General features: G+C 40.2%; 1 protein-coding gene across 1 annotated transcript; it reads right to left on the bottom strand.

Annotated features, from left to right (window-relative positions):
• Positions 1-10,877: 10,877 nt before the first annotated feature.
• On the bottom strand, positions 10,878-17,599 carry LOC110735013. The gene is made up of 6 exons (XM_021915132.1): positions 16,690-17,599; positions 16,467-16,550; positions 16,291-16,375; positions 12,777-12,865; positions 12,178-12,289; positions 10,878-11,439 (listed from the first exon to the last, which is right to left on the bottom strand). The coding sequence occupies exons 1-6, from the start codon at positions 16,723-16,725 to the stop codon at positions 11,216-11,218; spliced, it is 630 nt and encodes a 209-aa protein (XP_021770824.1). The 5' UTR covers positions 16,726-17,599; the 3' UTR covers positions 10,878-11,215.
• Positions 17,600-25,898: the final 8,299 nt, after the last annotated feature.

Genomic DNA, 25,898 nt, shown 5'->3' with positions numbered 1-25,898 from the left:
ATTAACGTTACAAGGTACGGTTGAATAAACACCTTAAGTTGGAGGGTACATCTTGTAATTTTGAAAAAGCATGGGCACACCTTAGAAACTCAGTAATCACGGGGGCATAGCTTAGAAAAACCCTTTTATTTGACTTTTTTTTTTACCAATCACAGGCCGCCACGTGTCATGTAACCTATTATAACAAGTTACATGACCGGTTGGGACCATTAAAAAAGAATGGGGGATAAAGGTTGGATTATTAAAAAATATCTCAAAGGTGGGATTATTAAAAACGAATGGCCCAAAGGTGAGATTATTCCCATGATTTTTCCTTAAATATAAACTATTATTGAATAGGGTAGTCCAATGATAATAGAGTCAGGGTCAAGTTTTAAAGATCCTTAATAAATAGGTTTTTGTAACGGACATGGCCTTATTATGTAGTGTTAATATAGGGATAAAATATTTGTCCAATTTAATTGATAAAGAACATAGATAATGTAAATAAAATTACATAAATATTATTGTAATCATATATGCTTAAATATAACTTTGTCCTTTACCTCAAAAACAAAAAATTATGACTTTGTCCTATATTCTTTTTAATTGAAAATTTATTGGTCCGTTCATTATCGACCTGCAACCCACATTGCTTGACTCACATTTGGTCCTATAAAATGTGATCATCTTTAACTTGATCCGGCACACGCACCTTATAACTAGGTCTTCTAAATAGATATACTCTTGTTCCTAGCCTCAACTTCGAAGTAAAAAAAAAAAAAATTAAAAAAAAGTGTAATGAAGGGTGAGAACGAAATGAAGATGACACGTATCTGCCAATGCACAATTTTATCAGTTAATATCTCTTATTATCAACATTGCAAAATTAAAAAGAAGAGGATATTATTAATAAAATTTAAATTGAGACGATTTTGAACAAATCCCACATAACTATGTTTAATCATAGCTATAAATCAAAAAACTAATTAAAATATAGTTTGTGAATAAAAATGAAGAATTTTTTTTATAGGACATCATTTGCATCGCCTTGCTGTTAATCTCTGCTTTCTTAAAGCCATGATGTTTACCAACATCCTGTAACATATTTTCATTTATAATTCAATAGTATCTTTTAATTAGGATTAGTAGAGGGCTGGCATTCCATTTTAAGAGATGGTTGATAGTATTTGTTAATAAACTTGAGAAAATAGCTTTTGACACTCTACAATAGGGCTACCAAAATATCAACTAGTTTGGTTAATCTATACCTAATATATGTTTAAAGACATTTCAATCCAAAGACGAAACACTTTTAGTGCATTGAAAAGATGATTTAAAAATTCACTTGTTACCAGTTTCGCATGCTTTAATCATAGCACTATCAGCAAAGAATTAGAAAGGGATTATAATTACAGAATTACTGAGTAAAGCCTTTATAAGTTTGTCGCTTTTTAGACTTAAGTTAGATATCGAGCTACAAATTCAACTCTTTACCTTCTTTTAGCTATTTTAAGGGATGGTGGATTCTAGTGAGCTAAGAGATTTAACTTTAATATTCAAAGCTATGTTACATAGATTCTTCATTTCACCTCAAGTATTCATATCGGACCTCTGACACTTAGATATGGGTTGGGTGTGACACTTGGACACTTATTAGGCATAATATTAATGTATATATTTTGCATATATTAAGGAATGTATAGCTGTTAAGTTTCCTAGCATAGCTTACTGGCCTAACTTTCTTAGTGGGCTTTAACCTATTAGGTGGGTATATTGGAAGCAGCCATATATATAAGGCATCAGACACGAAAATATAGAAGGAGATTGTTCTTCTTCCTTGATTCTTCAATCTAGCATGGTATTAGAGCCAGGTTACTCTATAAAACGATTTTCTTTGATTTTTATCCCAGTATGGATGAACCTGTACAAATTGATGGTGTTGGAATAAATGATTTATTTCATCGACAATCGCATATTATTGATGATGGGAATCATGAAGATATTGGAGTTAGGGGAAGTCATGAGGTTGAGGACGATGCTAGGGGTCTTGAGGTGAGGGATATTGTAGACGTTGCTGCTGCTCCCCATGACAAACAGCAGGCTCCACAACCTGGTTATGGTGCAGATGCTTCAGCCACGGCCACCCAGTGGCCTACCAGCAGCAGCATGCAATGGAGCAGCAAGCTCCACATCCTGGGTGTGGCGATCAGGCACCTGCCACAGCCCAGTTGTAGCAGCCTCATTATAACTCACAACCTTCTATTGAAGCAGCTCTTGGTAAAGGAGAACGTATCCGCCTATCCGGACTCCGTCAACGAGATTAAAAGGCTTCATTACCAACACAGTTCAAACCAATACTCTTGTCACACTCCCTAATTCATCTCCTCCAAAGCAGTCCTCAGGTATGCCTTTTCCTATAGCTTATTTTGTTAATTGTGATAAATTCTCTATGAAACATAGGCAATTTTTGGCGGCGGTGACTACTTGGGTTGAACCAAAATCTTACTCTGAAGCGGTTAAATATCCAGGATGGTGTAAGGCCATGAAAGAAAAACTTGACGCTCTTGAACGACAAGGCACATGGATATTGGAATCTTTGCCCTTGGTAGCATGTGGGTGTATAAGGCTAAGCTCAAGCAAGACAGGTCTCTTAAGCGGTTGAAGGGGAGGCTTATTTTTTGCAATAGACAATTGTCTGGCATTGATTTTAATGAAACATTTGCACCGGTTGCAAAAATGGTGACAATTCACATGTTTTTAGCAGTTGCTATTACTCAAAATTGGGAACTTCATCAAATGGACATGCACAACGCATTTCTTCATGGAGACTTGGAGGAAGAGGTATATATGAAACTACCCCCTGACTATGCGCCAATAGGTTCGAGTGGTAAGGTTTGTCATCTTCAAAAGGCTTTGTATGGCCTTAGGCAAGCACCTCGTCAATGGTTTGCCAAATTATCTTCTGCTTTGAAATTGTTTGGCTTTAAACAGTCAACTGTGGATTATTCATTGTTTTGCTACTCTAAAGGGGATGTGTCACTATATGTTCTTGTCTATGTGGACGATCTAATCATTGCAGGTTCGGGTCATGATGCGATACTAAAATTTAAGGCATATCTGCGTGTTTGTTTTCATATGAAATATTTAGGGGTCCTTAAATACTTTCTTGGCATTGAGGTAGCTCGTGGTCCTGATGGCTTGTTCTTGGGTCAAAGAAAGTATGTTCAGGATATCATAAGTGAGGCCGGCTTGTTAGGCTCTAAGCCTATTTCTACTCCAACGGAGAAAAATCATCAATTAGCTCGGGTTGAGGGGGAATTGAAATATCGGCGACTTGTTGGAAGGTTAGTCTACTTGACAATTACTCGACCTGCGCTTTCCTATTCGGTCCATGTGTTGGCACAGTTTATGTCTTCTCCTATGGTAGAGCATTGGGACGCAGCTCTACGTGTCCCTAGATATCTCAAAGGGTGTCCCGGCCAAGGGATTTTGCTACGACGTGAGTGCAACTTACAAATATATGGTTTTTGTGATAGTGATTGGGCAAGTTGTCCTATGACCCGACGTTCCTTAACTGGTTACTTTGTGCTTCTTGGGTCTTCTCCGGTATCTTGGAAGACAAAGAAGCAACCCACAGTTTCTCACTCTTCCGCTGAAGCAGAATATCGTTCAATGGCTACCACTACTTCCAAGTTAAAGTTCTTGAAGTCTATCTTATTTTGCCTTGGTGTATGACATGATCGACCTATGCGATTGTATTGTGATAGTTGTTTCGGGGTTTTCTGATGTCTTGCGGGAGAGTTACAATTCCGAGACTGGTATCCTTGCGCCTGTACCTGCAAAACAACGGAGACTCCTTGTGGTGGGAGCTCCGCCTCCAACGATCAAGTTAGTACTTGTTTGAGGAGTAATAAATGCGGAAAGTAAAGGTGGGAGATCTGGTTCCTCTAGGGGAGGAGTGATCAATGTGTTTAGACTTCTCTAGGTGAGAGTCATCAATCGTTGAATCCCCTTTAATGAGGATTAATTAAGTATTTATAGTCTTGAGAAGCGTGCCAATCCTAGGTTTAGGTTAACCAGGGCAAATTGGGCTTCTCTCGGACTTTGGGCCTTGGTGGCCATTTTTGCCTATTTGGCATATGGGAGGCCACGTGGTGTGGCCTGATTAGTCCATGTTGGACCTCTTAGGGTGACAAGTGGCGGACGCTGATTGGCCCACGTGGTGGACACGTGGCAGGTCCGGATTGGTCCATTTGTCATGGGTAATTTTACCCTAAACATTTTCCTCTCGGAAGGAGTTATTTCTCTTTCCAGGAGGGATTGCTCCTTTCGAAAGTTAGACCCTCGAAGCTTTGCTAGGTCGGCATCTTGTCTAGTTCTAATGGGAGATGGACTTGATTAACTTAGAAAATTTTGATACCTTGGGCGGTATGACATTTTCAAAGTTAATCAATCATAATAATGATTGCCGCCGAACTAGACAGATGCCGATTCTTTGCCCCACTATGCAGATAGCCCCTGATCAGGTGGACTGTCAACTATTGCATAAGGGGTAAGCGTTTAGCATTATTCGGCCATTGGCCTCTTTTGATTCAATATACTAAGTTTGGTACTTAGTTTATTTCGTTGGGGGATGGCTGGTCGTCTGCTTTGGTGGCTGCATAGAAGCAGGCGTCAGACAGGACTTCCAACCAAAGTAGCTACGCCTGTTGGGTTACAGACAGCAGCTTTAAGTATAGCCAACCTAGTAAGAATAGTGGTCGAGTACCTCTGTTTACCAAAAAACAGGCGGACTCCTCATACCTTTTAGGTTCCGTACTAAGGAGGGCGACTGGTTAACCTTGCGGTTAGTCAATCACTGCCTATTTTGTTTGAGTGGTAGGGAAACCAGGCGGCGGGGGCCGGATAGTCCCCTTGATTCGCCAAGTTTTGCTTGGCTATTAACTCAAAGGTTGTTAACCTAGCAGGAGTAGTGGTAAAGAGCCCCTGTTTGCTAAAAACAGGCGGGCGACTCATACTTTTTAGGCTCCATACTAAGTTTGAGGGAGTGACTATAAGTTAACATAGGAGTTACTTAGTCTCCGTCACACTCTAGCTTGAGTAGTAGAGGTACCAGGCGGCGGAGGCCGGCTGATCCCCTTGATTCGCCAATGTTTGTTGGCTATTAACCCAAGGAGTGGTTACCTAGTAGGAATAGTGGTTTGAGTGCCCCTGTTTGCCAAAAAACAGGCGGTCTACTCAAACCTTTAAGGTTCCATACCAAGTTTGAGGGAGTGACTATGAGTTAACGTTGGTGTTACCCAGTCGCCGTCACTCTTGCTTGAGAAGTAGAGGTACCAGGCGGCGAAGGCCGGCTAGACCCCTTGATTCGCCAATGTTTGTTGGCTATTAACTCAAGAGGTACCCCCTGCATTTATCCCAAGTAATACAGGCGGTCATCTGACTCAGATGTCAACTGCTACCACTGGTTTGGTTACTGATAGAGTTATCCTTGTCTCAAAAACGGCTACGTGGTTGCCCTTGGGGACAGTCGTATAGGTGCTGTGTAATTAGTTTATACAGCAATGTTCCACCCAAAAGGGAGCTGCTCTCTGCGACGAATTTCATCCGGAGGGATGCCGCCGGACGCCTGCTATGATGTTGGGACAGGTCGTATTAGTTTAAAGATTGGATCAGTTTGCTTGGCGCCTGGACCGATCATTCGGCATGTGGCCTTGGTTAGTTCTTGGTGAACGTAGGTGCTAAGTAAGAGGAGGGTAGCCGCCTGTTTAGGCACAGGGTCGGCCAGGCCCTAATCTTTTTAGCTAAGTATAAGGGGGGTGGCTGTGTGCTTTGGAACCAGTCGGCCCTCTTCTATGGAGAGTAGCCGACTATATGTCCAGACGGCATGCCCCTCTAGTGATAGAGTAAAATAATCAAAGCAGAGAGTAGCCGACTATAGAGGTGCCGCTGCTATACTCAATGGAGAGTAGCCGACTGTAAAGGTACAACGGCATGCCCCTCTGATGATAGAGTGAAATACTCAATGGAGAGTAGCCGACTGTAAAGGTACAAGCGACATGCCCCTCTGAATTAGTATCAAGTATTGAAATAATTTCATGTGTTAGAGTAGATAGATCACTTAGCTCCCTTCCATGGAGGATTGGTGACTCTACTTTCTTCGAATGGGAACAGTTGTTTTAATGTGGTTTGCGACCTTGTTGTTCGGCCCACACATTTTCTGCCGGTCTTTAGCCCCTTAGTGAAATTAATGAGGGTCGACTGCTTTCATAGCTTCGAGACTTCGTCGTATAGGGGGCCGACTACTATTCATGCCGCCTCTCTTGCTTAATAGATTGTCACACAAATAAGTGGAGGACGGTCTTCAGTAAGGTGTCGCCTAAACAGAAGGGAGACGGTCTTCAATAGGGTGCCGCCTAAACAGCCGGGTTTACTAACCTTAGGCAATTTTATTTTATTTTTTTTTTTTTTTACTTGCAATCATAATAATGATATTGTGCTTATGGTGACAACTCACACATAAGATGAGACTTCCTGAACAATCATGCGGCAGGTTTTATACGATATGCAAGGCGTCAAGCCCCACACATGCTTGCAATGAACAAGCAATCGACTACTCTTTGGGTTTTGAGGCCGGCTGCTTAAGCTACGATGCTTTACATGCCGCCTGCTCAAGCTTCACATCCGGCCAAGCATGGTGCCGGTCTCCTTTGTTGGTTGTTTAAAGAGAGCTGGCTCTCTCATAGCACCAAGATACGAGGGGGTGTTTTCAATAATCATTTGGCGTGCCGCCTGTTGTATGATGTCGATTGCCGAGCCACTTGTATATAGCTTGCATATTCACAGGTGGCTTATTATGCCGCTTGAGTTTCTAATTCATCTTCAGTTTTCCACTCAGCAAGGAGTCTATCAAACATACGGCTTTCGCCCCTTGCTTGTGCTACTGTCGGATGCTTTAATCATAGGTGCCCATGCTCCACCTTGTACTTTGTCAATGATTTCAAAGGCCGGCTGGTTCTGCCGTGATATGCCAGTTGGAGTTTGAGCTGCCGCCTGCTAGCCTATTCGAAGGACCAATGAAGGTGCCATCGAAGTGGACATGCCGGCTGAAGCTAGGTGACTAGCGCATGATGCCGGTTGCATGCTATTTACGTGCTTGGCATTATTTAGACAAAAATGATCATAAGACTCGGCCCCTATTTAAAAAGTATGAAGACCCACTTTTGCTCATGCCCTTTCAACCAAGTGCCGGTTGTTTAAGGTGAGTCTAGCTGGGACTGGGCTTGAGTCTTGAAGAGCACTTGTGGCCGCCTGTTTTCATTAACAAGGGTGGCCGACTATTTGATTTTATTGAGCGTCTGAGCACTGAATGCCGGCTGAAATAAGAGCAATGAGGATTCCCTAACTTAGCAAGTTGAGTTATATACTCTTGGGCTCATAAATTTGGCTTGGATGATCACTTCATGCGGCTCTTCAAACACATGGTTACACACTTGGTTGGACGAATGGATAGCTTAGCATCTACTTGGCATGTACTCGTACCTAGCATCAACGTCAAATCTCAGCATGATATTTGAACTTAGCACGATAATTGTGTTTCATGTGCCGCATGTTTTACTATGGCTAGCTTCTTTGGTTGCAAGTGCCCCCTGCTAGCTTGAGCTACGACACTTAGATGCCGCCTACTCTCGAATTCTTCGACCATCTAAACTCAGCCAAGCCGGATGTGTTTTAGAGTTGCTCCTTGCTGTGTTGCTAGGACTAGGCCGGCTGTCTATAGACATACAAGGGACTTGTTGTTGCGTGCATACACATGGTGGCTGTTTCTTTACAAACAATAGCAATGTGTCGTTTGATTCTTGATGTTTACCCATGATACTATGAAATTTCAAAAGGCACTCATTTTGAGCTTTCATGGTGCTTTGGTAAGGATGCCGAGCTGCTCTTCTTAATGGAGCTAACTTTCAAAATTTTATTCGGCCACATGATGCCGTATGATCAGCTTGCCGCTTGTTTTAATTATGTTTTTATCGTGTTGGGCATTATTTCATTACAAAATGTTTAGACCAAAGTGATTCAAGACTCGACCCTCATTACAAAACATGAAGACCCATATCACCTCACGCATTGCTTGATGCGTTCGCTGTGGATGCCGCCTGCTTTCATGAAAGACAAGTGGTTTGTTGGATTTACTTGATGGCTAAACAGCCGGTTTCAATGCTTCCCATACATAAATACAGCTGCCTAGCTGCCTATTTTTTACATACACACGAACTCATTCGTCTCGGCCTTTTGAGTTGCTTGTTCTTGAAGTGATCAATCCGGCTGTTTGGTGGCTCGGATTGGGCTGGCTGTTTAGGTGTCACCTACATTAGCATGGCTAGCTGATTTGTCATGCTTCGTGGCTAGGACTAGGCCGGCTGTCATCTGGCCGCCTGCTTCCTTGGGCGAGACGCCAATGCCCAGCTTTCAATAAGAGGCTAGCACATGAACAAGTTAAAGCATTCACTCTCATGGCCAATTATATTACTACGGGCCAAGCGCTACTCCTCTCGGCAGGCCGAGAGATTTTTATATGTGCGAGTATTTTGGTTGTTTGCTTTTGGAAGAACAAGCTGGAACCAAACTCATTTGTATCAAGTATACTTGGCATTATATTTTGAGAAAAAACCTTGCGACTGTACCTTGATAAAACATCATATAGAGCCGGCTGTTTATGCGAGAATGAGGGCTGCTCTTATGGTTGCCGCCTAAAAGCTCAAAGGCTCAACGTTGGCATGCCACTACTGCACTCACAGTCGGGCCTTTATCGAAGGAAAAACAGCAGGCTTCCTAGACATGTAGAACAACCGACCAAGGAAGTTGTTCGTGACAAGCATCATGGGAGCCGGCTATGTATATAGCGATGTGGGCTGGTAGTTATGACACTACTTATGCCACTTGATAATATCAAATGCTAAGATTAACTTTGTAGTAGGTTGCCACCTAAGGCTCTTAGGTGGAGAAGCTTGACCGTCTGACTCTTTGCATTCGGCCGTATGACGCCTGCAGTAGTTGGCCGCCTGGCCGTATGCTCGGAGGCTGGTATATTGCCGGTTGTACCCAGTAGTTTCATGCGAGGCGCATGTAACTTCAACTGGGAGTTGTTTGATCTGGCCGACTGTTCCTTTGGTGGAGCAGTCGCCTTTTTATTGAGAAGCTCTTGGATCTTTCCCCTGAAAGTACTCATGAGAGTCATGAGTTCTGTCCTAGTAATAGGAGCAGATCCTTCGGCCGCCTGCTGAGTCTCAGGCGGTGGGCCGGCTGGCCGACTGGGACCAGCCTCTCGTTCCCTCCTTTCGGTAGGACGGGTGCGCCGGGCCCTTAGGGTCCCGTCTGAAGCTGTGTGAGCTTCAACTTTAAATTCTTCCTCAGTATCATGGTCCGACTGAACTAGAGGGTCGTCCAGGGGACGTCTCTCTTCAGGAGCCGGTACAAACGTGGATGCCATCTCAGAAGTACTCTCCCCACAGACGGCGCCAAGATGTTTCGGGGTTTTCTGATGTCCTGCGGGAGAGTTACAATTCCGAGACTGGTATCCTTGCGCCTGTACCTGCAAAAAAACGGAGACTCCTTGTGGTGGGAGCTCCGCCTCCAACGATCAAGTTAGTACTTGTTTGAGGAGTAATAAATGCGGAAAGTAAAGGTGGGAGATCTGGTTCCTCTAGGGGAGGAGTGATCAATGTGTTTAGACTTCTCTAGGTGAGAGTCATCAATCGCTGAATCCCCTTTAATGAGGATTAATTAAGTATTTATAGTCTTGAGAAGCGTGCCAATCCTAGGTTTAGGTTAACCAGGGCAAATTGGGCTTCTCTCGGACTTTGGGCCTTGGTGGCCATTTTTGCCTATTTGGCATATGGGAGGCCACGTGGTGTGGCCTGATTAGTCCATATTGGACCTCTTAGGGTGACAAGTGGCGGACGCTGATTGGCCCACGTGGTGGACACGTGGCAGGTCCGGATTGGTCCATTTGTCATGGGTAATTTTACCCTAAACAATAATCAGACGGCATTACATATTGCAGCGAATCCAGTGTTCCATGAACGTACGAAACACATTCAGGTGGATTGTCACTTTGTTCGGGATGAGCTTAAGGCTGGTAATATTGCTACGTCCTACGTATGAACGAGTGATCAATTAGCGGATATTTTTACAAAAGCTCTTGGGAAATCACAATTTTGACACTTTTTCGCAAGTTGGGCATTCGAGATCTTCATACTCCAACTTCAGGGGGAGTATTAGGCGTAATATTAATGTATATATTTTGCATATATTTAGGATTGTATAGCTGTTAAGTTTCCTAGCATAGCTTACTGGCCTAACTTTCTTAGTGGGCTTTAAACTATTAGGTGTATATATATTGGAAGCAGCCATAAGGCATCAGACACGAAAATACAGAAGGGAATTGTTCTTCTTCCTTGATTCTTTAATCTAGCAGCACTTCACTTTTATTTCAAAATCATGGAATTTTTTTACAAAATTGCAAAGTCGGACGCTTAAACATGTACTCGTATCAAATATGGGTACCTGAGTCCATATAACATAGGATCAAAGTATACATTCCCATTAGCTACTTCAAATTTATTAAAAAGATAATCTAGCTTGAATATTATTGCACTTTCAACTATAATACTTTGTATATTTTAATTAGCAAAATCTGATAGCAAAAGTCAATGAGTTTTTTTTTTTTTTTTCTTTTTTTTTTTTTTTTTGTTCCTTTTCTGAATCTAAGGATGAGGGAACCTGGAAATGGAGTATCAAAATGGAACATTGAGAGTTACTTGATTTGAATCAGGATAAAATAATGGGATGTTTGTTTGACTAGATGTTGTCTTATTGAAGAACAAAACACCAGATTGTATCAACATTCTCTTTTCTTGTATTTGAACATGATGCTTGTTTACATGTTGCTTACTATGTGAATATATACATGTTTTTGTGTAATGTGTAGAGCATGATCATTAGCTAAGAAGATTCATTCTAAGCTGACTGATTTTGCCAAACTACTTTGCAAGATTAAAGAGTTATCTCTATATGAATGCCCTTATATATCCTGCATATATGATGTTATGTTGCTCTACCAACTCTTAGCAGCAAATTTCTTAAATTTACACAAATATTAAATTCTATACATGCACAATTATCACCTTTGGGCTACAAAGCAAACATAGATTGGATAACTTAAATTGCAAAATTAATCTTCACCCGCTTTGTTCGAAGGCTGGCTTGTATCTCTAACTCCTGGACACAAATTGGATTTGATATTTACATCAGCATTGGATGCAGAAAAGGGCATAACAGATGACCGAAGTGACTCAGGACCATCTGAAGCAATTCTTCGGCATAATGTATCACAGTTACTAATAACCTCAGTCAACCGCCCTTTAAGCTCCCCAAGCTCCACTTGCAATGCATGAACTGCGTACAATGCAAATATGAGATGTATCAACAAATCATGCTACAATTGGGGATGACTACACGAGGTACAAATGTACAATTCAGATAAGATTTACCAATTTCATCCCTATTTAGTTGACATACTTTGACCAACACAAATTTTTAAGCTAATTTAATTGATTTATTTGTTTATTGTGTGATAATTGGTCGCGGGATTTTTTTTTTTAATTTTAATTTGTGTATAGTAAGGTATTTCATAATTTTTTTAACATAATAAGAGAATAGTGGGTTCAAAATGAAGTGCGAGAAATAATGTACAATGAGTAGTGTTAATGAAAAACAAAAACACAAAAAAAAAAAAAAGGTAGTGTGAATTATATGGAAACAAACTCCTCTGCCTGGAAATCTGAAATTACTTGTTAAAATTGCATATGTATCCACATCCAGTAATATAAGACCACTTAAAAAGTTTCCATGTTTCCTCAAACAATAATAATTGGTGATTTTTCTCAAATACATATGCCACGACCTAAGTTAAGTAAATGAGGAGTGGTAGAAATAATATAGAAGGTCCTTTTGAAAAAACATGCACACTATATCCTAAATGGGGTTAGGGACATTTTTGAACTGAGGGAGTATATCTTTAGCCCAAAAACATCAGAAATTAGCTGCTAAAGAACAAGATAATACTACAAAGAGATCAGTACAAAAAAATTAAAACTGCGATCGTAAAGTTTGTCTTGAGATCATCAGCATTACCTTCTGATAAATGTTGTGATGCAGTCTTCATGGTTGATACAGAGCCATTAAATCGCTGCAGAAGTTTAACTGCCAATGCATCTACAACCTCTATCTTGTTTTCAATTTCATCCTGTAAAAAGTAGATTTTTGATGAAGAGCAAGGGAAAGACTGTAGACTGTAGACTAAGCCTAAAAGCAAGTATCTAGTTGTTATCATGATTTTACTTCATTCTTTAACAAAATTTTAAACCCAAATTTCTTAAAATGATAAACCCTGAAAAACCACTTATGACTCTATAACTTTATTGGACAAAGTGACAACCCAAGGAATCTGTGAAGCTAAGTACCAAACTAAAGATAAATGACAGGCAAATTAGTATAACAACTTGTACCACTATGCTACTGTTCAATAGATTCAACCTCTTAAGTGAATTGATTTGAGTTCAAAACTCCTACCTCTAAGCTCCAATGATTGGAATTCAAAATGCTGAGTGTCCAGATTTCTAAACTCTTAAGCTTTCTAAACTCTTACCCCATGCCCTGAATAGTAAGCACCTTAATTGTGATTGCAGCAACGTGTTGAACACATGAAGTTAATTATGAGATAGGATGCAAACCTGTCTACAGGAGATCTTATAAGCCTTGTCCTCCTGCCAGTCACGATACATAGAGAAAAGATCCAGGATCACCTTTGGGTTTAAAGTACCTGATTCAACCATAAGCCATAGAAATTCAGAAAGCTTTCTATGATGTGAATTTTGTTGACTTGCCATTGCATTTCCCTTCAAATCACTTTGCAAAGAGGAAATAAATAAATGCAACAAACAAACAATTTCACAAGCAAGCCTTTCAAATCACTTCACATCCCTTAACATGCTCATGGCCAGAGTCATAGCATAATCCATAATTTGTTATTACGGAGCGTTTCAAGGTACAATGTGATCGACATGTCCATACCCAGTACCTCCCACGAGAAGATACATTCATGTTCTCGGGTCTTTAGAAAAGTGTGGAATTCTTCTGGTTGAACACTCTATTTAGTTTCTTCGTTGTGAATCATTCTTTACATCTCTTCCTTATTAGCAGAGGCAAACAAAAACATTGGTTAATGGATGCCAACTACATTACAGTTCAAGTTTAGTTTTCACAATAGGCCTCTGAAACTGCAATGCCATCAGTTACTAGCTGAATCATTAGCATCATGAATTCACAAATAGTTTAACCATCTTGAATTAGTTCGTCGCAATTACTTCTTGTGTCTGTGACTAAGGTGGATGTTGTAGCCCAGTAGGCAATGATGCTATGATCTGTGACTAAGAGCAGAAAATTCCCATTTCCCAGCCTTAAAAAAATACATGGAGGTTGAAGATTTCTCCTAAAGAATGTTTCTGTGCCAGCAACATACAGCAGATATTACCCATAGAAGAAGTTCTCAAGAGAAGTAATATTAGGTTTTGCAACCAGAAAGAAATAGGAGAAATTGGTAGACTACATCTTAATTCAGCGTTTTCCTTATATGTCGTGGTCATGTCCAGCTAGTCAAGATTATACTTTGTTGGGTGCATGGCAGATGACTATGAAGTGGATTAGTGAGATGTGGGAGCTGGTTTTCTTGGCTATTAAGTGTTGGACATAGAAAGAAAGAAAAAAAAAAGTTGCAGATTTTATATGACATAGCTTATTCTTTAGCTATTATTTGGTGATCCTTTGGTTCACTATTTTACCCAGCTGGTTCTAGCTTAGCGATCCTTATAATTGTTTTTGTTTTTAATAACCCTAACACCTCCTTAGTAGTGGGAAAAGTTTGGTTAAGTAAATTCACTTCTTTATAACCTTCCCTTCCTCCCTCCCCATCATACGGAAAAAGGAAACTGAAACGCCAAGTTTTCTGATCATTTTGTTTGGGGCCTCGTCCATTAGAATTTAATACACCGATATGAAAGCCGGATATACTACGGGAAGGGAAGGGAAGAGGAGGATAGAATGATGAGTTATCCTTCTAAATCTCTCCATTTGGAGAGATCATTTTCTTACAATTTAATCCCTCCATTTCTCTCCCTCCAATCCTTATCCATATGAAAGATACTCTATGCTCCATTTTCTTCAATCCAAACAAAGTGTAAAAGACAATCTCTCACAAAAAAAATTTACTAAAAGACCATGGTATACCTCAAAGAGCCTACCAGAAGGACTCGTAAGTACTACCAGTTAGAGCTGTCAAAAGCTGACCTAACGCGAAATACCGACCCGAACCCAACCCGTCTAAACCCGGAAAAATGATGATCCGAACCCGATATGACCCGACCTGAAACCAACCCTAGACCCGAGTTAACCCAAGTATTTGAGACCCGAACCCGAACATAAACCAACCTGGAGATGACCCGACCCGAATATAACCCGTAAAATATTGACTTGAACCGAACCCGACTTGAACCGAAATTGACCCAAACCCGTTTTAACCCATCAAAACCTGAATTTAACCCGATCTAAATTCAACCCGACCTATTCCTAACCCGACTTTTAATAACCCGACCCGAATATAACCCGACCTATTACTAACCCGACGCGAAATTCAACCCGATCTGTCACTAACCCGACCCGAAATCAACCCGACTTGTTATTGACCCGAATTAACTAGCAATATAGGATCACCTCATATCTTTTTTTCTTTCCCTAATTCTATGAATTATTTTCCTATTTAAGCTTATTCAAATATTTTCAATAAAATTCTCTATTATCAAATGTATTACAATTTATATGTCTGAAAAAAAAACCTATAAAAATTTATGAATACCACTACTTTTTGGATGCATGTGCATTCTTTATTTAAATTTAGTAATTACGATTTACGAATACTACTACTTTTTAGGTGCGAGTTCATTCTATATTTCAATTAAGCAATTATGGTTTACGAATACTACTACTTTGTAGGTGCATGTGCATTAATGTAATCAATTACGGTTTACAAATACTATTTGACCTTAGGCTTGATTGTTTTATCTTATATTTTATAAAAAATAAAAATAAAAAAAATAAAAAAATAAAAAAAATAAAATCAAATAATAAAAAGTTAAAAATAATAATAATTTCGGATAATGATTGAATTGAACGTGATAATGATTGAATGCAAGCATGAGTATATGACAATTGACTTGAACCGAACCCGACTTGAACCCGCAAACAATTGACTTGAACCCGCAAACAATTGACTTGAACCGAACCCGACTTGAACCCGAGAATGACCCGACTTGGAAATGACCCGACCTGATTATAACCCGCAAATTATTGACTTGAACCGAACCCGACTCAAACCCGAGAATGACCCGCCTGATTATAACCCGCAAATTATTGACTTGAACCGAACCCGACTCTAACCTGAGAATGACCCTAACCCGTTTTAACCAGTGAAAACCCGAATTAAACCCAACCTATTATTCACCCGACCCGAATGTAACCCGACCTGTTATTAACCCGACCCAAACCCGATAAGATGTATGACTCGACGTTACCCGACTCAAGCATGACCCAACCCGAACCCGACCCGTATAGGTTACGACATTAACCCGAAATGACCCGACTCAAACCCGACCTGTTTACCCAAATTGACTGCGAGTGCTTCAATAGTGGATATAGAGTCTTCTTGAATATGTGACAAACAGGAGAGCAGGTGTGAATGAATTATTTGTACACAAATATCTTGTACAAAGACAACACACCACCCTAATTTCGTTCCTCATTCCAAACTCATACTACTCTGCCAATCAAATAACCCCTGATTTATTTCCTTGCTTTTCCATTCAATCCCTACTTACCAAGTCAATAATGAATTCTCTTTGAGCTGATAAAAGAAGTCCTTAGTGTCTAGATAGTTTGTTTCAATCTATGTTACATGGACTCTCATTTCACCTTAATTACCCATGTCGAACCCACCCTCACAATCAGACATGGGTATGACACTTAAACACTTCACTTTTAATTCAAAATCATGGAACTTTTTCACAAAATAGCCGAGTCAGACACTTGGACAAGTACCCACATGGGTACCCAAGTCCATGTAACATAGGTTTCAATTCACAATAACACAAAAATGAAGTAAAATTGAATCAGAAAGAGAGTAAGGAGCATAGGTACCATGTTTTGAGGAGGATAAGGACTTCCGCACTAGAAGATCAGTCAAACTACTCTCTGCTGGAGGGGCTGTCAGAATTGGCGTTGCCTAGAACAACATCAACCAAGTAGTTTTTTCTTTCATATATATAGGAACAAAAGCACCAAAATTAACTTACAGAATAATAGTTAAATCTTACGATTTTTAGCGATTTTAGTCTATCCAAAATTGGGTCCGCATCTTCAATTCGTTCGGATACTGTAGTTATCTGATCCTCCGATTTCTAATCACATCCAAAATATGAAAAAATGTAACTGGGTTAAAAAAAAAAAAAAGAGAAACAAATCAAACAATAGCACCAAAAACAATAGTTGGTACTTGTATATAATAAATAGAAAAGGGAATTCAAGAGTGGTAGTTACAATGGAGGATGAAATCGTAGATTCAGATGCACCCATTTGATGAAAACCAAAAGCTGGACTCGAGTTTGTCAATGGCTAGCTGCTGCAGGCTTGAGGCTGGAGCTCGCTCTAACTCTCGTGTGGAAAAAATCAAAAACTGCAGCAATTCTCCGATTAATTTAATTTTAATTTTAATTTTAATTTTTTTGGGTCATCCTTGGTTTTTGTATTAAAAGGGGACAACTCAAGGCAAAAACCATTAGAAGTCGGTTGGTTTATATATGTTAATATTGTATATTTCTCAACTTTATCTTGTTAGGAGTTTTAGGCAAGTTAGGTTTTTTGTATCGTCTATATATATATTTGTTGTAATTATCAATGCAAGGCTAAGTCGTTTTCTCTTGTATTTCCTTGAGTTTAACATGATACTACAGCCTCTCTAATTTCTAAAGATTTTTTTTTTTTTATTTTGGTTTGTTCATCACATTAATTTGTTTCTTTTCCGCAATTTAGGAGATTAAGGCTTCAATTTTATTTTTTATTTTTTTTAATTTTCTCCCACAAATTCTGATTTAGTTTACTCGAAATTAGGGTTTCACAATCCTAATTTTGGTTTGGTTAAGCGCTGATGTGTGGTAGCGTGATTGTTTGTGGTGCTGCGTCTCTGTTGTGTGGTGCTCGTGTTTGTGGTGCGCTCGTTGCGGTTTGTGTGTGTGCAGTGCGCTTTCCTGTGCATGTGGTGCGCTGGTGCTATTGTGTGCTTGGTCTTTGTTGCTACTGTTGCGTGTTGTGTGGTACGTAGGTGTGGTGTGTAGCGTGTTGTGTGGTGTGCTAGGAATGGTGTTGTAGTCGTGTGTTGCTGCTGTTGTGCGAGTATTGTGCTGCTCGTAATTTGGTGCGATATGTGAAGGCGATAAAACTCCACCTCCTCCACCTTCTAAGTACGAGCCGTTCACGGATTATTACCTTCATCCGAGTGAAGGTTCTCAATTGGTAATTTGTCCTGTGTTGCTTACCGTCGACAACTATGAAGAGTGGTCGAGATAGATTCGCAACAATCTTCGTTCCAAGATGTAACACCCCAATAATTCTCTCTTTAAAACCTGTATTAACCTGTAATAACCTGTATAACCTGTAGTAACCTGTAAATACTTTTAATAACCTGTGAGAGAATTACTGGCGTGCTACCGCCACGTGTTCAAACGTTAAGGCTAGTTTCAAATATAAGCAGCGGAAAACTAATTTAGTTTTAAAAAGGAATATAAGTTTCAAAACTAAAAGTCAAAACTCAATTTAGTCTTACAAGTTGGAACCATAACGGCCCTTATTCAAAATCCAGTATAATAGGAAGTAAATGGAATTAGAACCAAAATAAAATTCAATCTATGATATAAAATAAGCTAAGTGATTAACCAACGCTTCACTCAAATCCCATCACCCTGATGCAAATCAGTTTATGCAAAAACCTGTGATTAATCTGCTCCCCAATATTACAAGTGTAAGAATTGGATCATTACAGGGTCATTGAAGGGCGAAGGCCATGACCAAGAGAAAACACACAAAAGCACACGAACATACATGCTATGAAATATAGTAAAGAGTTTTAGCATGATACTATCAAGCATTCCATACACTCACAATATAATCATGGACTTGAACACATGATTCAATTGTTACTTATTACAAAGTTTCTCTAAATAGTATTGATCACTTCATTAATTTAATTGAATTAAGCAATAGACCAGGTTGTCCCCCTATGCTCCATTCCGGAACATTAAATAAGAAAACCCTATGCCTCCTTTTGGAAGACATTAATAAACATCCAATGGCAGACGAGCGCAACTCCGTGGCCATAGCTAGTATGAGATCTCATCTAACTCATTATAATTTTAAGAGAATTTAAAACAAGAGACTCGTAGATCAGACGACCTCTGAAAAGTACACGGCTAATACCCCGTGGACCCCAACCCCTGTTTGTCATTACTCTAGATGTGCACAAATCCAGAGTTTTAGTGCTCATCCTTCTTGCACTTTACGTGATTTACCGGTTTAAACTTGGTGATGACTCAAATGCACACAACACAACCAATCATACATCAATCACTCAAACCATTCAAGTTTCCAATTCAATTCTTAATATATTAGTGACAAACAATATTTGTTATTGAATCCTTTAACTACCTCGGTGTATAAATACCTTAAGTGCATAAGGCACCTCAAATCCTATCCTATCCCTCAGTGTTAGAAACACCTTAAGTACACATAGGCACCGCAATATAATTTATCCATGTGTACTAAGACACTTAAATAGCTCCTTTCTCATGCTTATAGCATCAATAAAAATTATATGAACCATAATAAAATTCCTTTTTCATATTCCAAACCAAATTAACATTTAGTTTAATCAAACATGCTCTCTAACATGCCAATAAAAAGTATGGTTCACAATCAACATGCCATTATAATTAAATCCAATCACCAATTCACCATAAATAAATCATACATCACCTATCATTCACCAACATCAATCCAATCAACCAATTCCATCCAACACCTATCATGATACTACTTGAAATTAATTTAACAAAGCCTAGCATGCTTCTATACACTTAAACTTTATCAAGTACGCGAACGTACCTTAAGTCATCTTTCCAACTAGCCACAATTGCTAGAAATTACTCAACTTAAAGTCTCCTATAATACCAAATACATAAACTCAATTACTTCCTTGATTACACAAATTTCCAGCAACTTTTAAACACTTTAAACCTTCTCTAATAAGCTGAAATTTTGGTTTAAAACCTTTAAAACTCTTTCTTTAAGTGGGCAATTAAAACCACAACATAAAAAATCATTCATGGTGTTTATATAAAAATTCCAGCACACTTATTAAGATTTAAATCCCTCAAATAAATCTGAAAATTATTTTTAAAACATTAAACCTTCGTCGAAAATCAAAAACTGTCCGAAAACCCTATTTAGAGGCTGAATTTGGCCACTAGAGGGTGGCAATCACTACCAACGGTAGTGTGTTCTGATTAGAACGTTGTTTACACACGAAAAACACTATTGTTTTGTAAAAATCGGACGAGTTAGAATTTCAACGTGATTAAAACGTGATTAAAAATAATTAAGAACGGAGATCGGAATTTAATTACCGAAAATTTGTTTTTATGTTTAATTAATCTTTATAAATTCAATAGGAATGAAAGCCCTAATTTAATTGATTATTAGAACCCTAAAAATCAACACTTTAATAGTTAAAACCCTAACTTTTAATACTTTATAAAATAATAATTTAAAACCATACAAAATCTGAAATTTATACTCTTTAGTTGTCAAAACACAATTATAAAATATATTAATCATACTTCAATAATTAAAATCAAAAATCCATAGTATATAATTATAGGTTTAATAATTAAAACAAGAGGACAGGGAGAAGGATGGCTCACGGTGGGGGGTGATTGCCGGCCGGCAGGTGGCTGGTTGCCGGCGATGACATGGCAGCGGTGGTGAGGTGGTAGCGGTGATTGCTGGGCGGCAAGTTGCGTGAGTTTGCACGCATGAAAGAAACAAAGGAAATAAAGAATAAGGAAAAAGAAAAGAAAGGAAAAAGAAAAGAAAGGAAAATAAGGGAAAAGAAAAGAAAAGATTACTTACCCCAAAAAATCTGATTTTTGATCTCTTGTGTGGGAAATTTTTGGGGTTAAGAGGAATAAGGGTTCAAATAAAATAATTAGGCTTACTTAAATAAAATGGTTTGGTCCACTAGGAGTATGTAAGAATTGTTTAATACTATTATATTATTTAAATGAGTCCAGACGATTAATAAACGTTTAGCCCAAAATAAATTATGCTTTTATAAAACTCAATAATTTAAATACTTTAGCCATTTTAATATTTAATTAAAATACTTGAGTACTTTAAAAATATATTTTATAATTAATTATATAATTTATAATATACATAAAAATACGGAGTATTACACAAGAGCAAGCATCTGGCTCTAATGAGCAAGTCTCTGATTCTGATTGTGGGAGTGTTCCTACGATTTCTAACGCTCAATGGAAGGAAACCATGGCTGCTGTAAAGGGTGTTAAGTCTGGTTGTTCGTCAGATGGCACTAAACTTGGTACGTATAATTCTATTGTCTGGCTCATTGACACTACTGGAGCTTCCAATCATATGTCTGGTAATATTGATCTTTTCATTGATTTACATGATATTTCTTCGACTGTTGGTTTGCCCAATGGGAAGAGCACGACGACTATGAAAGAGGGAAGAGTTGTTCTGTCTGATAACTTAACTCTTGACAATGTTTTATATGTTCCTGCTCTTAAATGCAACTTGTCATCTGTGTCTCAATTGTTAGAAAAACAATGCTATTTTATTATGTTCACTAACAAACCTGATTGGACCGCGGGTACAATATAATGGGGTCTATATGTTTTGTCCAGTTCGTGCTCGGAATCAGCAAGCAAACAAAGTGGTTATTTCATATGCATGTTTGTTATGGCATAGGCGTCTCGGGGATCCGTTAATGCAAGTTGCGAGCTCTCTTTCGGGAGTTTTTAGTAGTCGTAATACTCAAAGTTGTAACTCTAGTTGTTCTTTTGATTGTGACATTTTTTTTATGGGGAAGCAGCCCCGAAACTCTTTTCCGTTAAGTATGAATAAAGCATCTGAAATTTTTTATTTAGTTCATTTTGATATTTGGGGTCCGAATAAGATCGTTTCTAGTTGTGATGCTCGTTATTTCCTGACCATTGTTGATGATTTTTATCATGCTACTTGGGTGTTTTTGATAGTTGGTAAATATCAGGCTTCATAGTTGGTTCATGAGTTCTGTGCTATGGCTAAGACTCAATTTGATCAGAAAGTGAAGGGGGTCCGTAGTGATAATGACCAAAAGTTTCTTAGTTTGGGGTTTTTCTTTCCGCAGAAGGGCAGCTTGCATCAAATGCTGTGTGTTGACACGACTTAACAGAATGGCAGGGTTGAACGGAAACATCGTCATATTTTAAATGTGGCACGTGCTCTTTCAAGAAAAGTTGCCCAAATATTTTTGGGGTGAGTGTGTTATGACAGCTGTGCATTTGATTAATAGGACTTCGACTCCTGTTCTCAATGGTAAGATCCCTCACGAGTGTTTGCTTGGTCAAGTGTTGTCTTATGATAGTATACGGGTCTTTGGTTATCTTGCCTATGCTGCGAATCGTCCTCGGAAAAGATAAGTTTGATTCACGGAGTCGGAAGTGCATCTTTGTTGGGTATCTGTTTGGTAAAAAAGGTTAGCGACTTTATGATTTGACGACTAATGAACTTTTTGTAAGTCAGGATGTTCAGTTCTTTGAAGACAAATTTCCGTATCTTGAGTCGCTTTAATTTCGGATGCGCGACGTTTATAGTGGGAAAAGTATTTTGCATGACTTGCGTTATGGCATGATGATGAAGATTTTATGTGGCCACAAGGTGCGCCTACCCACGCTGTTGTGCACGAGACAGCCCAGACCGCAGGTAGGCTGCAGCCAGAGGTGCCCAATCGCGACCATGCTGCGGAGTGGACTAATCATTCCCCAGCCACGCAGCTGCAGGCCACGGGTAGGCTGCGGCAGCAGGGCTCCAGCCGCGGGCAGGCTGCGGAGTACCCTACTTCGCCTTCTTCTTTCCCACCTCTCTTTCTTCTTCGACTAGCGACAGCAGCGAGGCATTAGCCCAGCAACACTGCCGCACCTAGCCAGCCAGAGTAGGGCAGTCAGCGCGCCAGCCACCGGTGCAGGCCAGTCTGCACCCCAATCAGCGGTGGTCCGACAGTCGGTGGTGGCATTCCTTCGATGATCTTGGTGGTGACACACGACCTCATAGTATTGTTGAGCAAGAAATCGACGATGAAAATATTGTTATCTCACCGTTGAATTTGAGGGGGAGTTCGTCGAAAATTTTGGGTAGGGGTTGTTTCAGGTGTTTTTAGAGTCCCTCGGGAGAGTTACGATCCTGAGTATGCGTGCCCGACTGTCTGTACCTGCAAAACCACGAAACTCCGGTGGGGTGGAGTTCCGCCTCCGACGATCAAATTAGTATACGTCCGAAGTAGTAAACTGTACGAAAATGGTAAATATTTCTCCCTGATTCAGAGAAATTCCGCAATTAATATTGCTCAATTTTTTGTGTTTGCATTTATGGATCTCTAATAAATGAGGATTTTCCTCTATTTATAGCAGATGAAGATCTGCTCCCTCATTAGGGTTACAATGCCACGTGGCATCCTCTGATTGGATCCCCTTGGGCCTCTACGAGGTTGACACGTGTCAGTCCCTCATTGGACCACGTGGCAGGGGTAATTTTTACCCCAAACATTTGTCCTTCACAGGTGTGACGTGGCTTGCCACGTGGCACCTATGACACTTGTCACAATTTGGGTAGGCGACGGTTCGTCTCCTTCCCTCTATTTTTTTAATTCGAAATTGCGAGGGGAGGTGACAATTCGCCTTCTAGGTTTCCTTATAAATAGGAACCTCCCTCCTCTCATACCACACTTTTGCCAATTTGCTGGGAGAATCTTTGAGAGAAAAGAGAGTACTCTGATTCCGGCTGCTATTTCTTGCAAACAGCCTTCAGTTCCAATACGTTCGGGTACTGGTTGAGTGATTCTTTGCCCATCTCACTAAGGTACCGCTCTGACTTAGTCCCTTTATCTTGATTTCTGATAGGGAAACAGCCGGTCTTATACCGTCTGGGCATCTTTAAACAATTCCTCGAGAATTAAATTCAATAGACCCACAACCGGTTTATACCGTTTGGGGCATTTTTAAGTAATTCCTCATGAATTGCATTCAATAGACCCACAACCGGTTTATACCGTCTGGGGCATTTTTAAGCAATTCCTCATGAATTGCATTCAATAGACTCACAGCCGGTTTATACCGTCTGGGGCATTTTTAAGCAATTCCTCATGAATTGCATTCAATAGACCCACAACCGGTTTATACCGTCTGGGGCATTTTTAAGCAATTCCTCATGAATTGCATTCAATAGACTCACAGCCGGCTTATACCGTCTGGGGCATTTTTAAGCAATTCCTCATGAATTGCATTCAATAGACCCACAACCGGTTTATACCGTCTGGGGCATCTTTAAGCAATTCCTCATGAATTGCATTCAATAAACCCATAGCCGGTTTATACCGTCTGTGGCATCTTTAAGCAATTCCTCATGAATTGCATTCAATAGACCCACAGCCGGTTTATACCGTCTGGGGCATTTTTAAGCAATTCCTCATGAATTGCATTCAATAGACCCACAGCCGGTTTATACCGTCTGGGGCATCTTTCAGCAATTCCTCATGAATTGCATTCAATAAACCCACATCCGGTTTATACCGTCTGTGGCATCTTTAAGCAATTCCTCATGAATTGCATTCAATAGACCCACAGCCGGTTTATACCGTCTGGGGCATTTTTAAGCAATTCCTCATGAATTGCATTCAATAGACCCACAGCCGGTTTATACTGTTTGGGGCATCTTTAAGCAATTCCTCATGAATTGCATTCAATAAACCCACATCTGGTTTATACCGTCTGGGGCATTTTTAAGCAATTCCTCATGAATTGCTTTCAATAGACCCATAGCCGGTTTATATCGTATGGGGCATTTTTAATAAATTTCTCTCTTAAATTGCTTTACTAGACCTCAGGTGGTCTTATACCATCTAGGGCATATGTAAGAAATTTCTTTCATGATTTGCACTCAGCATACTCGCAGCCGGTTTCATACCGCCTGGGGTATCTTTGAGCAGTCTTCAAAGTCAGCATTTATTAGGCCCTCGGCCGGTCTTGTGCCGTCTGAGGGGCTTTGAGCGCCTTTCTTAGTAATTGCTTTTAACAGCCCCACAACCGTCTCTATACCATCGGTGGTATCTCTGTGCAATTTTCTTCATAAGCTGCTTGCAATAATTCCCATCCGGTATTATAACCGCTTGGGGTGTCTTGGGGCAATTTTCTTCAAAAACGCCAACCCATTTGCTTTCTTTACAATTTTCGATACAACCACAATAGGTTTCTTCCGCCTGTGGTATCTTTGGGCCACATTGGTAAATAACGATTGCTTTCTTTGCCAATTTTCAGTTGTTCAAAGGAATACCGTCTAGGGTATCTTTAAGCAACGAACCTAAGCTTCTTTCGCTAGCTAGCCTTTTTTACTACAAGGTACCGTCTTTGTTCCTTGTTCCTTGAAACTTTTTAAGTTTTTCTGACTGTATAGGTTGTTAGAATAATGGATTCTCCCAACACACACACGATACACCATGATTTAGAGGTCAGCCGATCACCTGGTACGGCTGAGTCTAGGACTGGGGGTACGGTGCCGCCTCTGGGTACTGGGATTCCCCTTGTTCATCTCCAAAATCGACCGTCTCTGTCTCTGTGCAGGACGCAATGGCTCGAACTAGGAAAACAGCCGTAGATCCAGAATACAGAGGAGAAACCTCTGAAAAATTGTCGCCTGGACCTAATCAGGCTGAGATAAGGGAATCCCAGCAAGGTACCACAAGCACTCCCGGTGATGGAATCCCGGGGTTAGATAATGAAGGCGGCGGTGATAACGCCTCTCCATCTAGGGTTGAGGAGGAAATACCTTCTGGGGATGAGAGCAGTGAGGAGACCGCCTCCTCATCAAACTCTGGGCAAAGCAGCAGCAGCAGCTATCTCACACCGGTTGTGGATAGCGAGGAGAAGGAGAGACCCACAATGGAATAATAAGGGCGACCCCTTCCTAATCGCCGTCTCTGCTAAGGACCGGGCCAGCATGGCTAGAAATCTAGGAGACTTTATCCACCTGAGGCCTCTGGGAGCAGATTGGAAAATTATAGTGCCGCTTGAGATGGGCACAATAGTCTGGGAGGACAACCAGCAAAATGCAAACGGGTACTTTGGTTGCTACGAGGCGGCCTTTCTAGCCGGTCTAGGCTTCCCTCTTCACAATACTATCAAGGCCATCCTTCGAGGATACGGTCTGGGGATTTGGCAGTTAACCCCCAATTCCTGGGTTAACATTTTAGGTTATATTAGCGCCTGCGAGATGCAGAACATTAACCCCGGCTGGGAGGCCTTCGCCCATATGCATTATCTAAGTCGGAGCCTATGCGGGTGGAGAGCCTGGTATACGCTGACCACCTACCCCCATACCTAATGACCCTGGACAAGCCGTCCAAATGGTCAGACTGGAAGAAC

Source organism: Chenopodium quinoa, unplaced genomic scaffold, assembly GCF_001683475.1.
Source record: "Chenopodium quinoa cultivar QQ74 unplaced genomic scaffold, ASM168347v1, whole genome shotgun sequence".
Lineage (NCBI taxonomy): Eukaryota > Viridiplantae > Streptophyta > Magnoliopsida > Caryophyllales > Amaranthaceae > Chenopodium > Chenopodium quinoa.
Note: the sequence above shows the minus strand (reverse complement) of the source record. Positions and strands in the feature narration are given on the sequence as shown.